Below are 17240 nucleotides of genomic sequence, written 5' to 3' on the forward strand. Positions count from 1 at the left end.
ACAGCTTTATAAACAACGACGTTAATAGACAAATACAGTGAATTTTAATTTAAGATTGATTGTTGCAGGATGGGAAGAAGACAGAAGTGTTATAGGCCTGGTCAACATAGCTATATTGCTCAGAGATATGAAAAATCCAGACTCCTGAGCGACGTAGCTAAGCCACCCTAAAACCTCCAGTGTAGACAGCACTAGGTTGACAGAAAAAATCTTTCATCAACCTAGCTACTGACTCTAGAGAGATGGATTACCTACACTAGTGGGAGAACCTCTCCTGTCAGCATAGGTATAGTGTCCACACTGAAGCGCTACTGCTATGCTGCTGTGGTGTGTCAAGTGTAGACAAGCCCTTAGTTGACTGACTGAGGCTAGGTGTGCAGATAAGCATAGAGCTGATATAGCTTTTTGAGTACGTAATATGATTTTACACATGGAAAGGTACTGAAGACATTGCATAAACTGTGAGGGTATTTCAATATTTTTTTTTCTATTATCCTTGTTTATTTCCAATGTATTAAAGGCTTAAGTTTTTTTTTTGTCCTTAAATGTTATGTTCTTGTGTACATATCATTCCAACTTCAATGGTAAACATCAACTTTTTTTTTTAAACTTTATTTTTAATGTTTTAAACACAGGCTTTTCAATACCCAAATAAAAGAACGCTGCGGCCCAAAAATGTATACCGAGTAGCATTTATTGATGCAATTTAAAAAGCTATTTTACTTCCATCACCACTATTTCTAGAAAATGGGAACAATACATATAGTAAATACTTAGTTTATTAAGGCAAAGAGTTAAGCTATTTAGCTATTCAAAAGACTGCCATTTGAAATATGCCAGTATGTTACTGTAATACCAATAAGATTATCCTCTGCAACACACAAGGATTCCCTTTGAAACTAGATTATCAACTTTCTGACATTGTCTTGTTTATACCTGCGAGTGGCTGTTTCTCTCTCTCATCCTTCAGGTTTGTTGAGAAATTGAGCTAAAGCTCCAGGTTATACGTGGTGGCACAATAACAGATTCCCCTGCAGTAGACACAAACTCCACCCACATCAAGCAACTGGTAAAGTACATGCGGTTCTAAAGTATTTCCATCCCTTTTCCTGCCTTTTTCTCTCCCCTCTGTTGGATGGCTTATTTTAGAAATATTGTGAGGTACAATGATTTCAATGAGTCTCTTTTAATTATAAAATGACTATTTTAAAATGCCTTTAGTGCTGAAAGTAGTAATCCGCCAAAATTAAAGGTTCTCTTTTGAAAGACTTAATATTTCTGTCCTCAACTTCCTTTCATCCCACACAGATCTTATACTGTGCCTAAGCTTCTCATTTGATTGCTCCTTTTATCTTCCTTTCCCATTCAAAGATAGATGCTATCCTTTGTAAACATGCAAAAGCCTCAAAACTGACGTATTCCAAGCTCTCTGTTTAGCCACTGAACTGGTACAGTATAGGTAGCAACCTTGTAAGCTTCTCCATTATGCCTCAACACCGACTTGAAGGGCCCCCCACCTTAAGGGCTGAGAGAAGTTCAGGATTAATGTCAACCCAATACACTGCCTCCCATGGCCACTCATGTGACACCTAATGCAGGGATAGGTTTTGTTGATCTGGACATCCATTCACTAGGAAATGGATTAAGACCACCAAATCATTTAATATGGCACAAAAACAGTGAAAGATGGCTGCAACTATTGATCTGTTTTGGATTCCAACCAGACAGCTGAACGGCTTTATGCCCTTTTTTTAATATCTAGTTTTTAAAGAACTTCTGAGGCCTCACGGTGAGCTCTTTTTATTTAGAAAATGGTTCTATATAATTTTCTGTGGCCTTTTCCTTCACACGGGGCTTATTTGGTGTGGGAGGACTTTAGCATGTAAACAGGATCTTTATTCTTTTCAGAGTTCATCGGCTCCTGCTGTTTATTCCTGACCTAAACTCAAATAGATACAGCTCGGGGGAGTGAGAGGGAGCTAGAGGGTGCCCAGAAGCTGCAGTTCCTGGAATGTCCTGAAGGAAGGAGGCCATGTGCAGGAAACTACACACAAGCCAGGCCAGCATCAGGCTCTCTCCCTCTCTGGATCTCTGGGAGGGAAGGGTAGAAGTGTCTGGGCTAGAGGGGGCCCTGTAGCTGGGCTTGGGAGGGTGGTGGGGGAGGAGGTGTCCGGGTTGGGGGGAGCACCCCATGGCCGGGGTCTGGAGGGGGCAGAGAAACCGGACCTGGGTTGTCATAGGACAAAGCTTGTCCACATTGAGGAACATTCGGGGGGGGGGGGGGGGGCAGCTGAGGCCTGGGCCAGCCCCCACAGGAGCCCCGGCTGCCAGCCCCCACAGGAGCCCCGGCTGCCAGCCCCAAGCCCAAGTCCCTGGCTGCCAGCCCTTGTCTGAGGCTCCACTCTTGGACACACCCCCAGCTGTGGCCCCAGCCTTGGCTCCCTTACTCCTGTCCGCATCCCCCCCTCCCAGAGCCACATCCCTGTTCCCGGTCCCAAGGCAGGTAGACAGAGGTAAGGGGAACCACTGTCACAGGAATTTCTTTAACTCTTTACTCCTGGGGGGGGAAATTTTGTGTCAGTATTGTTAACAACATAGTTGTTAACAGGTATTTTGAAATAAATTATCAAAATAATTGAAACTGGCATGATTATATTGTTTTATTTTAACGAATAAAATGTGCAGAATTTTAAAATATTGTGTGCAGACTTTTTAATTTTTTGGTGCAGAATTCCTCCAGGAGTAGAAGAGCAACCATGGCACTTTACTAAATAAAAAAGTGATAGTCTCTCTCATGAAGAGCTTAAAATGAAAGTTCCTCCATTATCCCACATATGCCCACAACACTCTAGCCACATTTAAAAAAAATTCTTATTGGCATTCTTTAAAACAAGTCAACAGCCATTTTTAGGAAAAACTTTCAGTTACAAAACATTAGCAAGTTCTTCTCTATTGTGTGGGGTTTGTCTGTCTGCCAAAAGAGACCATCAGGTCATATTTGGACTGAAATTAGATATATAAAAAATTATTTAGAAAACCTCAACCTACAGAAATGTTTCCGTAATTCCTTCCTCCCCAACCCCCAACATTTTTTCGGAATCAAATAATGCAGCATTGTGTTGATGTAGGAGAATGTGCAAACAAAATTAGACACTGACTATAAATAAGCCTAAAAGGAACTAATCTATGTTCACTGTCTAAGTCAGGGGTGGTGAACCTACGGCCCGTGGGCTGGATCTGGCCCATTAGTTAATTTCATCCGGCCTGCTGCAGGGGGAATCCCTGAGCCTCTGTGCGCCCCCCCGGGTCGGGTGAGTGGCCTGCGATTTATTTTTTTCTGTCAGTCAACAGCCCCTGGCACAAAAAAGGTTCCCCACTCCTCGTCTATGTTCAGAGAAATACAAAACAAACATGAAAATCAAAAGCAATGAAAATCAAGTTTTGATCAACACTCATTCTGTTCTAATAAAAGGTTTTACTAACAGATACGGTAACTTCAAAAACATTTAACTCATATCCCTTTAATATATATGTAATTATAAAGTTTGAAATAGTTTTAATTTTTTTATGGAGTTATCTACCTTGGGTACTTATATAGCCCCCCTCACCACAGTATCTGAGCACCTCATAATCTTTATGATAGTCATCCTCACAACACCCTCCTGTGAGGTAGGCAAGAACTATTATCCTCATTTTTCAGATGGGGGAAACTGAGGAACAGAGACTTGCCCAAGGTCACACAGGAATTCTATCTGGGGACTTGATTTTAATTCCAAATTTTCTAAGCTAGTGCCGTAACCACTGGGACCATGCTTCTTCATCCCATTGCCACAAGCTTCCCCAAAGCAAAAACAGCCCACCTGAAATTTTGCAGGCCACACCTCATGAGAGTGCAGTTTTCTGGAAAGTTGGGCAAAAAATCAGAAAAGGAGGTTATAACAAGTGATAAAGAATTATATAGCAGCAGGAAACCATCTGGATCGTATCATTATTTACGTCCAGATATTCTCCCACTTGAGTGTTTGTTTTTTAAGGTGTAGATTTTTCACAAAGAAAGTAACTGTTACATTTAAATAAAGTTTGTGTGTATGTAAATGTAACAACTTTGCATTTCTACAAAATTCATCAGAGGATCTCAAAGCACTGTACAAACAAATGAATTAAAGTTCACAGCAGCCCTGTGATTCAGGCAAGTGTTTTTTGCATCTGTAAAATGGGGAGTAACAAGCTCAGAGAGGTTAATTTAGCTAAAGTCATATAGGAACATCACAGCAAGAAGGAAAGCAAACCAGAGCTGCTGACTTCCAGCTGTGTATTTTATTTACTACTCATATAATTACACATTTATGAAACAAACAGTTTAATTATACCAGAAAGGAAGACAGAGATTTTCTGTCCATTAGATAATCACCGTTTATATCAAATGTGCATACTTTATACATGTCACAATAGATTTATTCTCATGCATAGCTTTGCATGCCTGATGTGGGTTGGACCCTCTTGTAGTACAGGGATGCCTAAGGGAAGGTAAAATCATCCAGCAAGTTGACATCCACCAGCTTCACCATCAATGATGTGTGCTGACATGAGACTATTTTAATAAAGATTTAAAAATAAGCGTTGCACTCTGTGTCCTGCTGAAACATGTAACAAGAGACATTTCATCACAAAAGGGAGGGACTTGAAACCTCATGAGCACTAATCATAAATGAGGACATCTTCCTCCAAAAGAACAAGACCTGTCAGATTTATTTGCCCGGTACCACATTGACCAAGTCTCTCTCAGTTATCTGGAAGATGCCTTCATTTAGGGTTCATTTTAAGGCTCCCTCCCCAAGTCCCTCCTCCTTGCAAAGGAAGATTTTTCACTCCACATATGTTTCAACAAGACCCTAAAATTGCTTTAAAAAAAAAAGTCTCACTCAAATTGGCCCAGTATGACAATCCCCAGTCATCACTTATTTATTATTTTGGAGACTCCAAGGCCAGACGGGACCATTGTGATGATCTAGTCCAGGGGTTTTCAGAGTTTGAGTCGCGACCCAGTACTGTGTCATGGAATCCAAGGCACTGGATCACCTTGCTCAGCACACAGAGACCCTGGCGAGCAGCCAGTAAAAACTACTAGTAAAACTAGTGGTCCCTACCCGGAAGCAGCCAGCAGCAGGTACAGCTCATAGGCAGGGGGCCACCGGGCTCTGTGTGCTGTCCCCACCCCAAGCACCGTCTCCACACTTCAATTAGCCGGTTCCTGGCCAATGGGAGCTGGGGAGGAGAGGGGGTGCCTGCACACAGGAGCTACGCAGAGCTGCTTGCGCGCCTCCGCCTAGGAGCTGGACCTGCTGGCTGCTTCTGGGGCGCAGCGCAGTCCACAGCTCCAGAACAGGCGGGAAGCCTGCCTCTGCACCCCGGCTGCGCTGCTGACCAGGAGCAGCCGGAGGTAAGCCCACACCCCACTCCCCTGCACCAGCCTTGAGCCCCCCCACCCCCCAAACCTGGAGCCCCCTCTTGTACCTCAAGTCCCTCATCCCCAGCTATCATTGGGTCACGGGCATCAACAATTTTCTTCAACTGGGTCACCAGAAAAAAGAAGTGTGAAAAGCACTGATCTAGTCTGACCCCCTGTATAACACAGAACGCCCCCAAAATAATCCCTAGAGCAGATCTTTTAGGAGCACATCCAATAGCTTGACTTTAAAAAGGGTCAGGGATGAAGAATCCCTCCCAAGCCTCCTGCCAGGGCGCATTGGGCTGAACCTGGGAACAGCTTCTCCCACCGACAGAAGGGCGGTTTCTGGAGGTGGGGCTCCGGGGCGAGGAAGGCGGACACTTGCTCTCCCTGCCTCGGCTCTGAAAGCCGCCCCTCAGCCAAGCCTTGCAGCCGCTTGAGAGCAGCCGCCGCCGAGGAGAGCTTAGGCGGGAGCCGGCGTGGGCCCGGCGGGCGAAGGCTGGTGCCCCGGGGCCAGGCTAGGCAGGTGGAGGAGGAGGCCGGGTCCCTGGGCTGCTGCCGGGCTCACGTGGGGAGCAGGTTGGCGTCCCCGGCGGGGGATGCGGAGTCCGCCCCGGCTAGAGCAGGCGGGAGCCGCCCCTCGCCCCGGCTTACCCCGCCGTCATCACCACATTGTAAATGACCAGATAGGTCGTAGCCAGGGCGCCCGGGCCCTTCCTCCGCTGGCTCCCGTAGCCGTTCTCCGCCCGGCCAGCGCCGCCGCTCCCAGGCGCCGCCATGTTTGTCGCCCTGCCCAGTAACTGCCGGCTGCGCGGCCCCGCCTCCTCTCAGCCCGGCGGGGCGGGGCCCTCCCGGCCCTGCGCGCTGAGGCGCCCGCTTGGACCAGGGCAGAGATGGGCTCCGTTCCCGCCAAGCCGGGGGCGCGAGCGGCGCTCTGGTGCCAAATGGGAGACCAGAGCTGCGTGCACGGGGCCCCTCCCCTGGGGGGGTGAGCCCCCTGAGTCAGAGCAGCCTGCAGCCCCGAGCACTGAAAAATCATCACCCCCTGCTCAACTTAATGCCATTTTAATACACGTGGGTTATAATTAATGGAGCTATCCCGTCTCCTAGAACTGGAAGGGACCCTGAAAGGTCATCGAGTCCAGTCCCCTGCCTTCACAAGCAGGACCAAGTACTGATTTTGCCCCAGATCCCTAAGTGGCCCCCTCAAGGATTGAACTCACAAGCCTGGGTTTAGCAGGCCAATGCTCAAACCACTGAGCTATCCCTCCCCCTTTCTTTGTATTTGCTTTCAGATTTAGCCCTGGTAAGTTTCACGGTTTAAGCTTTTCTCTGCAAGCCCACAGGCGGGACATGTAACTCTTTTTAAAGGAAAGTTGAGCTTGTTATGTAGTCACATTACTCCATGAATTGGGACTTTAAGAAAAAAACATCAAATATTACCACATTCAGCAAGAGTTGGAAACTGTGACGCTTTGTCGGTATAGAGCAGGGGTAGGCAACCTGCAGCACTCGCACTGCCCAGGTCCTGGCCACTGGTCTGGGCAGCTCTGCCTTTTAATTTAATTTAAAATTAAGCTTCTTAAACATTTTAAAAACTTTATTTACTTTACATACATACAATAGTTTAGTTATATATTATAGACTTATAGAAGGAGACCTTCTAAAGATGTTAAAATGTATGACTGGCACTCGAAACCTTAAATTAGAGTGAATAAATGAAGACTCGGCACAGCCCTTCTGAAAGGTTGCCGACCCGTTACAGAGTATTCAGCTGAGAAGCCCCAAGTGCATTGCACGGATAGAGAGATGATGTTAGCTTTGTACCTGAGAAGATAGATGATTAGATCCTGGTCCTATTCAAGTCAGTTGCAAAAGTCCTGATTTGAACGGGGCCAGAGTGAACGGGGTTAAGTGACTTGCATCCCAGTTACACAGCAAGTCAAGGGCAGAGTTGGGACTAGATCAGGGGTCGGAAACCTCTGGCACGCAGCTCGCCAGGGTAAGCACCCTGGCGGGCCGGGCCAGTTTATTTACCTGCCGCGTTGGCCGGTTGGCCGATCGCGGCTCCCACTGGCCGCGGTTCACTGTCCCAGGCCAATGGGGGCGGTGGGAAGCCGCGGCCAGCACATCCCTCGCCCGTGCCGCTTCCTGCCGCCCCCATTGACCTGGGACGGCGAACCGCAGCCAGTGGGAGCCACGATCGGCCGAACCTGCGGACACAGCAGGTAAACAAACTGGTCCGGCCCGCCAGGGTGCTTATCCTGGCGAGCCAGAGGTTGCCGACCCCTGGACTAGATTCTAGGTTGCCTGACTCCCAGTTCTCTAACCACTAATGACTTAGCCTGATCTATGGGCAGAGCCCACATTTACCTGCATCTAGGTTCGGAGCAGGTGCTCATGTGGATCTGCTTGAGAGACCAGTAGAGGACTGAAATGTGGATTAAGGAATAAAATGCACAGATGACTTTTTAAATGCATTTTTTTAAAATAAAAGGTAAAATCTCTCTTCTTGATCTCACTCCACAACTTTCAGTGGCTTGTTAGACCCAGGTATAACTAGAGCTAGTATAACTAGATGTTTTATATTGCCAGATTATTTTTTAATTTACAAAGTACAGCATTGAAGGGAGAAAATTAAATCCTTTTACTGAAATTATAAATATTCTATGAAGTTACTTCAGTCTCCCACTGTAGGTCTCACTTTATCTTCTATGCTACAGGGCTTTATAGTGTGGCTGCTTTACAAAGATATGAGGAAATTAGTGTCTACACTATAGATTCATGCGCACACACATGACATTGTCTCATAGATACAGCATGAGCAAAGTCCAAATTTTGCTTTCACATAAACAAATACAACTCCCACTGAATTCAGTGCGCTACATGCATGTATCTAAAGTCAATTTGGTTCAAGGACCTTAAAGACAACTTAAAAGAAAACAGTTTTTAAGGCAATAATATTTATAGCATGGATTCTTTAGCTAAATATGTAAAGAAATTTCAGTGAGGTCTAGGAATAAGGTTCTGTTGGGTCATTAATGGTTTAGGCCAGTGGTTTTCAACCTGAGGTCCATGGATCCATGGGGGTCTGTAGACTATGTCTAAGGGGTCTGTGAAATGTTGTTGCCATAGAACAGTGATTTTCAACTGTGGTCCACCAATCCCAGGGTGTCCACAGACTAAGTCTAAGATTTCCAAAGGGATCTGCACCTCCCTTTCAAATTTTTTAGGTATCTGCAAATGAAAAAAGGTTGAAAACCATTGGTGTAGGCAAATGTCTTTCAAAATGCTTTCTTGTTTGTCCCTATGGTTTCAGAGGGTGAAATTCACTAAAGACTGGAGAACTGTACCACTTAAGCCCGGTGATAGCTTCTTTCTGGGCAAGCAAGGGTGGGTTGGCCATACAGTGGAGTCTTTGCATGGGAGTAGCAGAAGGCAGTGGCCACTATTCCAGCCTTCAGGCTTTTTTTATGCTTTAAGTGAGGAGAGTTGAACTTGAGGCAAAGGAAATAGAAGCAGATGTAAAGTGAGCCAGTCTGTGCAAGGAACAGTGTCTTGAGAACATGAGGCATCAGCTGTACTGTTGGAGGTAGATGCATCAGCAGAAACCTCATCTAAAACTCCAATCCTGCAAATGTTTACCTTTAAGTAAATGAGTAGTCTCCGACTTCAATGAATAAAGTTAAGCACATGCATAAGTGTGTTTAGACCCCGATTCTTCAAATCACCAGTGCTTCTCGAATGTTAAAGTATTGCTTGAGACATGCATTTCTATAAAAACAGTTGGAATATTTCTCAAAACACATTGAGTTTTATCTTGGGCATGTTCTGCATGGTGCCTGGGCTATTATCGTACATTAGAGGGTTATATACATCCTTTCATGAAAAGGCACCACAAGTGGTAAATATGCTTGACTTTACAGCTTGCACAAGCAGAACATTTTTATACATCTACACTAGGGTGACCAGATGTCCCAATATTAGGGGCTTTGTCTTATATATGCAACAACCCCCTTCCCTCCCTGAAAATGTCCCAATTTTTCCATACTTGTTATCTGGTCACCCTAATCTACACATATACTTGTCTAAGCTTGGGGACAGATTCTCTCTCCCTGTTCCAGGTCCAGCTATTTTGAGCTGTTGAAGTAACACAGTGCTAGAAGTTGGCCCTAACTGGCCAACTGAGAATTTCCTCCATCCCATGCTCTGCAAATTCTCTAGTTTATGGTCCCATAGTGATTATAGCCAGTGGTGTAAATTAGTGCAGCCCCGAGCAGCTCTAATGTATGTCCGTAGGCCTGAACTGGTAGCAGATGCACCAGGAGAATCAGAGGCATAACCCCTGCCACTCTTTCTTTCCCCCATTCCTGTGCTAAGTAGATCTCAGTATAGGAGAGAATCAGGAGAGATCCTGTTTGCCTTCCTCAGCCTGTGTGAATAAACTGGAGTCTGCAATTGATTATACAAACAGCATGCTTTGTGGTATTATTTATTTAGAAATTGTGAGTAACTACAGCTGTAGTGTTCTCATTTCTCCCAATTCTGATGGTTTAACAAAATGGGGAAACATTAGCATATTTTAAGGTACAAAAGACACCTCATTGTTACCTAAACACATTTAAAACATGTGAGGAAAACTCTGTATGCTCTAAATCAAATTTAAAAAATCTTTCCTTATAAGGAGTAGTGGCAATATTGTGTTTAGTATAACAAGAGTTCTTTACCCATTTAAAAAGAAAAGACATGCTGGTGCTGGCAATTTGAACCTAGCAACAAAGAGCTAAGCAGTTATTTAAAAAAACATTGTGTGATCCACATTAGTTGAGCTTGATTTGTTACTTTAAAGACATGTAGAAGAGCAAATAATATAAAACACAAAACTAGGTAATATCAAACATCCTAAAGTTGATATCATATACATCTGCATAAAAGTACACTCGATACCTTAATTTGAGGAACTAAATTTTTTAAAAGGTACTCCTTGAAACTTAAAATTGTTGTACTCTACACACAAAAAGTGGAATAAAGGAAAACACACATTTGGAATGATGTACAGATACTGGAAATGTATTCTCATTGGATTATGCATATCATCTTATGGCCTCTGATATTACCCTTGAACAAAAAGAATTAACAAGTGCCAATAGTGTGAGAGTAAAGGAAAGTTGCTCAGTCTGAGTGCATTAGTCACTTTTGAGAAGAGACACGTTTTCTGGAATTTTTTGTTTTTGCAAAAAAAAATGTGAAGGCGAAAGCCTTCCTGACAGGCTCAAGATGAAAACTAGACTGTCAAGTACATAGGGTACACAAGGTTCTTTGGTAATTGCTTGGTATAAAGAAGCTTGTAATCCAAACTTCTTTTTTTTTTCGGCTACTCCAAAAATCGGTGGCAATTTCCAGCTAATCATCAGTTGAGATCTGTTTTGTAATGGCCAGATAAACTACAAGTAAATTTTTAACTAAACTAGGTTTCCACACACAGATCAAAGTTAATGGATGTACAATAACCTATAGTTCCCAGCAGCACTTATATGAACCATGAATCTTTATTAAAATGACAAGCACAACCACAAGGTTTCTGGTTCTTTACATTTTCAGTTTGTTTCTAAAGCAGACGTCTGTACCTGTACCAGGGTAACAGACATCTCAAGAGAAAGTAGATAAATTAGAATCACTTGGTTAAAGGTGAGGAAAGAAATATCAGATCATACAAACTCATGGAGGTCTAGGATTAGTGGATCTAGTAATACACTAATAGCAAATTGGAAGAGATAAGTGTGTGTGTGTGTGTTTGTGTGTGTGTAAAGGTCAGACAGTTAAACTATTTTAAAGAGGAGGAAAGACTAAGATTGGTTCATTTTATTACAACGTGCAAATTGCAATGCTGGTTATAGTGTAACCTTCCCTTATAGTTAACTTATGTGAAGAATGACTTTACTATGGGAGGGTTCAATTGTGTTAAAGACCAATAGAATCTTTGTGTGTGTTTGATAAAAGATTTCTGGGCATAGAGATAAATGTAGATCTCATAGAGCCACCTCAGCTATAGTATTGGTTGATGAGAGTGATGGTGCAAATGAATGAGCTCAATAAATAGGATATTTATAAATTCAGGTTATAATTGTAGATTAAGTATGATACTTTCACATTAAAAATAGGCTGGGCAACAACCGACTTACTTAAACTAAATCCAATCACCATAGCAACTTAAAGTGCCCGCTGTTTCCAATTAATGCCCATAAAGAAAACAAACAGGTATCAACTGATAATGCTGAAAAAACAACACCTTCCCCCCAATGATGTAAGTATCACACTAGGTGTTTTTAATAACTTGGTTTTCTGAGCTTTAGAGATATAGTCTTTATAATGTGACTTTTCAAATATCTTTTCCTTTGCGTCTTGTTTCATTCTTCCTCCTCCTCCTCCTCCTCCTCTTCTTTTCCCATTGTTTCCACAAGGAGTTCTGCGGTACAAGTTGCTTCCCCAAGGCTATTAACAGCTTTGCAGGTGTATTTGGCATCATCGTCCCCACAAACTTCAGAAATAGTCAAAGAACAGTTCCCATCCTCATCATAATCTATCTGGAAGTGACGAGACTCTTTAATAGATTGGTCATCTTTGTACCAGATTACCTCAGGGTCAGGGTAGCCTGTGACAGTGGGAAAGAATAGCAGCTGCTATAAGCCAAGACACTAAATGGTATTAACTTGTAAATGTTTTAGGCCCCAATCTCACATAGATTTATGCATATGCATAAATTTAAGCACACGAGTAGTCCTACTGAACTCTAATGAAAAGAAGAGTTGTCTGCTGCCACTTCCCTACAAATAACAAACATTTGAAATTAACAGTGGAAGTATTCACTAATGTGACTTGTCACTATTTTCTAATGAAAGAAGAAAGCTCTTCACGGCAGCTCAGTCATCAACTAGTAGAGGTCCCTAATGACAGACTTGAGGCTCCCTATTAGGACATGAAGCATTCACAGTGCTTGCAGTCTTAACAATCCCCAACACAGAGATTTAAATACCAGGGGTATGAGATTGTGTGCTGTGCCTATAAGTTAGGGCAGCCTTCTCATGCTGCTTCACGGGCAGCAAAGCTGCTTAGAATCTGTAGTTCTACGAGCTGTGGCCCCACCTGTCCTCAGCATGTCCAACTCGTGCCTAGCATGCCCCCATGCCAGGGCTTTTGAGGGGGTCTTTGAAAGGCAGTATTGCAATACCAATGGCCAGTGGAATTCTCCCCACATCAGATCTAGGCCTTTTGGAGACCTTTTACACTGCTCAGGCTCTTTTATCCAACACAAAGGGACCATAGTAGGGTTGAAGTTCTCACCCCAGTAATAGAACACAGGCTAATCTGAGATTAATCAGATTGACTAAGTGGGGGCCTGGAAAAAGTGGTCATGTTGGTACAAATCTCTACAGGGGACAGAAGGAAAGGAATCAGAAGCATGTATCTGCCCTCATGAGTCTCTTTCGACCCCACTTTCCACACTATTCTCACCCCCCTGTTCTGCAGGGCACTTCCCTCTCCAGCTTGAGGAGAGCTCTCTGGGGAGAGGGAACTCCTCATTTGCTTCTTTCCTATCTCTTCTCTTGTATCTCTGAGAAAGAGACCAGCACTTTGGTGGGGAAGAAGAAGATGGAGAAGAACTCTCCTCTCGTGTTACACATCTAAGGCCCCCATCACACCCACCTGATTATCCATCCCAATGTGAGTGTCAGACTGCTGAAAGCAAACAGTTCCAACACAAGTGAACTGCATGAGCAGCTCCTTATTGTAAACAGGAGAGCACAGGCTCTCAGACTATTCTCTTGCCTGCTGCATCAACACAGTGCTGAATAAAGACCCAATAATGGCTCCCTGTTTAAACAAATCAGTAAAGAGCAGGAGCCCTGTCAGTGCCAGGAACCCAATACTAATCCATTGTGAGTTTGGAGCCCTATCACAGGACATTAATCTATTCCATCCATCCATGGCCCCCTTCATTGCAGTATCTGAGCACTTACCAACATTAATTAATTTACCCTTACAATCCCTCTGTGAGGTAGGGATCTTAGCTCTGGAGAAAGATTAAGTGACTTGCCCATGGGAGCTGTGTAGAAGCTGGTTTCTTTTTCATGGCAAGCATGGGAGATCACCAAGCGGCTCAAAATATATTCTATTATTGCAACATGTTCCATGCTGTAAGTGTGCACATAATAGCAAAGCTGAAGGGAACTAAAGCAAAAAAGCATGATGGAGCAATACAGAGAAATGACGGGGGAGGGGAGAAAGCAAAATGATGACAGACATTAATTTAAAGTACCTTCAATTTTGCAGTCAAATCTAGCAGCACTTCCTTCCACAACTTCTATGTCCAGGATTGTTTTAGTAAAATATGGCTTTACATGGGGTTTTTCCTCTGCCACTGCTTCAAGGAAAGCCCTGGCAGCATCATCTAGAGAAAGTAAAGGAGGGTTCGTTATTTTGAAATTCCCTAGAAATGAGGTTGGGGTTTTTTAAATAACCAAATAATTGCAGAAAGCAGCTTTTTTCCCCCCATTACGCTTAATGCTATAAAACTAATGGAATAGTGAGACTATGTCACCCTTTTGCGCTAGTCTTTAACAGCCAGCCAAAGATTCAGACTATCAAACAGAATGAGTTATGTACACATAGCAAAGTGCAACATAACGTAATTTCGTATTCTTTCCTTGTATTTGTCTATGACCATTTCCTGGCAATTAGGCTGACTTAGATGCCCAAAGTTCACATGTAAGCACCCAAACAAATGGCCTGATTTTCTGAGGGGTTGCCATCCACAGTAAGTTACATGGCAGCTGCTGCATACTGGACTCCTGAAAAAGAGGTCATTTATTAAGGTCTCTAAATACAGATTTGGGTGCCTAGCTTTAGGCACATGTATTTGAAAATTTTGGCCTTGTCTGAGAAGCCCTGGCTCTCCTAAACACAGCTAGTGCTGTTATTTGTATGAGAACTAAATACACCCCTTGCAAAATATTATATAGTGGACACACACACACACACACACACACACACACACACACACACAATATATAAAAAGCAAACACTCTCCAAAGCTGATTTAAGTAGAGCTGACAAATGTGCCTTTATTACTTGGCATTACAGCAAGCACTTTCTGCCTCCCAATATGTGCAGTGAAGCATTCTGAGCAATAGACCAATCCTGATAGGTGCATGCATACGCGCATGTACACACACACACACACACACACACACACACACACTCACTCTCTTAATGATGCAACTTTGCTAGTTTCCAACAGTCTTTAGGATTTTGTTTGGTTTTATATGAAAGATGCCATTTAAAAGGTTTTCTATCATTAAACTCTTTGTTCAGACTTGGTAGAGGACATTGTATAGATAAAATTGTTACTACCTTTTACAATTCAGTGCAGTTCCTTACCATCCAGGTCTACTTTATCTGTATTTACAGGACTGGTAGGTGAGCTTGTAGAGGACTTCCTTCCACTCAGACCAGAAATCATTGCCATGGAGGATAGTCTCCCTATGGCTCGGACAGCATGACCTGTTTTCTGAAACATAACACAGAGGCTTCTCATCAGTTTAACCTAATGGGTACACATCTTTTCTGTAGCAGGAAGACTGTGGACAAATGACTTAGGGCCTGATCCAAAGGCTATGGGAGTCAATGGACAGACTCTTTAATAAGTCATTCTATTGTTCTAGATTAGAGAGACAGGCCTGAGCTGCCAAGTTCAGATGCAGATATAAACTTCCACAAAGGATTCAGACACAAGGTTCATCACTGTTCTTAACAGAGGATGAAATGCATCCCTTTGCAGTGGGTCAGCGCTAAGCCTATGAACCAGAGAATGCTTCAAATTAAAGCTTACATAGGGCTTAAATGGCAGATAGGCCTTGTGCTGGCCCTCTCTATGGGGCTGAACTTCACCCAAAATGAGTAACCAGCTAGTGTGAAATGAATGAGCAAGTGCCATCTGCATGTTAGAAAAATTTAACTTGGCAAGCCTCTGAAATGACAGGATATTAGCTAATGCAAATGCTAAAAGATGTTGATATGATAGACTCTATAGTATAGATAGTAAGTGTAATATCCTTTGTAAGGTTTGTATAGGCACCTGACAACATTTATAAATAGGGATGTATATGGTGTAGAAAGTATATGATGAACATATATTGCTCAGTATTTTGTAAGCTGGTCAAAAGATTTGATCCAGGCCACTATGCATCTGCTACTCCATCCACGAGAACGGCCCAGATGGAGCCCCTACAGTGGCTCCAGCATCAAGGAAACAGAAGATACGGGGACAAAACGTTTCAATGAAAATTAATTAAGCCATCTGATGGGGGATTCATGAATGTCTTAAAAGAACAGTAAAAGATCTCTGTGCCCAGAGAAGATGGGACTCTCTGGATTAGGAAAACAAATCCCCCTACAATAAAAGTGTCTTTCTGGTCAGCTCCATTAGGGGCCCAATTATTCCTGGCCCTACTGTGAGTGTGGAGGGGGGTGCAAGGTTCCATGCAAAAGAAGCTTCCTCCTCCAAGGACCCTCATACGCAGGGACAGGGAAAATCCCTACTTAGAATCAAACCCTTTTAGTAGCCTTGTGATAGCACTTGTGACATTTATGCACCAACACCTCTGCTACTGCCCATGCATTAAATTAGCAATAAAAAACACAGCTGCTCTACTGCAGCTGTGCACTGGCTGCAACTGGATTTTCATTAGCAGCAGAAGCCCTCTGTAATGATACGTCTCAGAATTACAGAAGCTAGGACTGGAAGAGACCTATTAGGGCATCTAGCCCACTTCCTTGCCCTCTTTATTACCTGCCATTTTCTTCTGGCCATATATTTCTTCATCCTATCTTTGGAAAGTTTTTTGGCTTCCATGTTTTTGGTGTCTTTTTGCAGCCAAGGATGCTGAAGACATTGAGTACAATCTAAGCGGCTCCTGTTTTTATGTAAAGAGACTAAGTCAGTGTTGCCAATACACAGGATAGAACCGATTTGCTTTTATGTTATTGTTTCCCCTTTTCTTTTTTAAGCAGTAGATCTCTACATACTTTACTAAACTAGCCTTAATGGGACAGCTGCTTACTAGCTGTGGTTACTTGCTGTCTGTTACACTCGCTATCTATGACCAGTTTAACAGATTTTTGAAGGCTTTTTATGGGGAAGGCTAAACACTGTAAAAACGTTAATAAAATATTATCAAAAAAGAGCCACACATTATAGCCACAGCATAATCATCTCTGCTACAATGCCTCCAAAACCCTGCTTGCTGATCATGCCTTAGCAGGTGATGAACAGTGACCGTTCCTCTTCCTCTTTTTACTCTCTTCCTAACTTTCCTATTCCTGCCATGCCTCATCTGACCTCTCCCACCCATTAAATAAAATTTAACAAATACACGTCTAACAAAGCTGTGACAGTTCATCTCTGTAGTCACTTGCTTATAACTTATAAACATATAACACTTTGTTTTGTATCATTTAGATAGTAAGCCCTCCAAGACAGGAACTGTCTCTTCCCTAGGTATGTTCAATGTTCACAGCAATGGGGCCTTAATCTTGACTGGAGTCTTTGGGCACTATTATAATATAAATGTTTGCTACTATTAATAAAAAGGGTGGTGGCCCATGGCTTTTGTGAAACTGAGCTTTATGAGAGTCATAGGAAATGTATTGTCATGTCAGAGCCATCCACTCAAGGGCATCACATTTAAAAACAACTGAGAAAATTAAAACAAAATCCTATTACAATCCACTC

At 43.1% G+C, this 17240-nt stretch overlaps 2 protein-coding genes across 14 annotated transcripts in view; both read right to left on the reverse strand.

Annotated features, from left to right (window-relative positions):
* Positions 1 to 6288, reverse strand: part of HACD2 (3-hydroxyacyl-CoA dehydratase 2) — a 48629-nt gene extending 42341 nt beyond the window's left edge. The window contains exons 1-2 of one of the 3 annotated variants that reach the window (XM_065561509.1): positions 6104 to 6243; positions 3861 to 3900 (exon numbers count right to left, since the gene is read on the reverse strand). In XM_065561509.1, the coding sequence (XP_065417581.1) occupies positions 3861 to 3886 (26 nt within the window). In that variant the 5' untranslated portion in view covers positions 3887 to 3900; positions 6104 to 6243. Of the gene's footprint in view, positions 1 to 3860; positions 3901 to 6103 lie in introns of all 3 variants that reach the window. The other 2 variants (XM_065561507.1, XM_005279815.4) reach the window with 2 other exon arrangements.
* Positions 6289 to 9928: 3640 nt separating this feature from the next.
* Positions 9929 to 17240, reverse strand: part of MYLK (myosin light chain kinase) — a 303266-nt gene continuing 295954 nt past the window's right edge. For all 11 annotated transcript variants that reach the window (XM_042843095.2, XM_008167811.4, XM_042843094.2 and 8 more), the window contains 4 exons: positions 16299 to 16422; positions 14888 to 15017; positions 13767 to 13898; positions 9929 to 12101 (listed from right to left, as the gene is read on the reverse strand). In XM_042843095.2, coding sequence (XP_042699029.2) covers positions 11857 to 12101; positions 13767 to 13898; positions 14888 to 15017; positions 16299 to 16422 — 631 coding nt within the window. In that variant the 3' untranslated portion in view covers positions 9929 to 11856. The remainder of the gene's footprint in view (positions 12102 to 13766; positions 13899 to 14887; positions 15018 to 16298; positions 16423 to 17240) is intronic.

The sequence above is a fragment of the Chrysemys picta genome, chromosome 11, assembly GCF_011386835.1.
Source record: "Chrysemys picta bellii isolate R12L10 chromosome 11, ASM1138683v2, whole genome shotgun sequence".
In the NCBI taxonomy this organism is placed as follows: domain Eukaryota; kingdom Metazoa; phylum Chordata; order Testudines; family Emydidae; genus Chrysemys; species Chrysemys picta.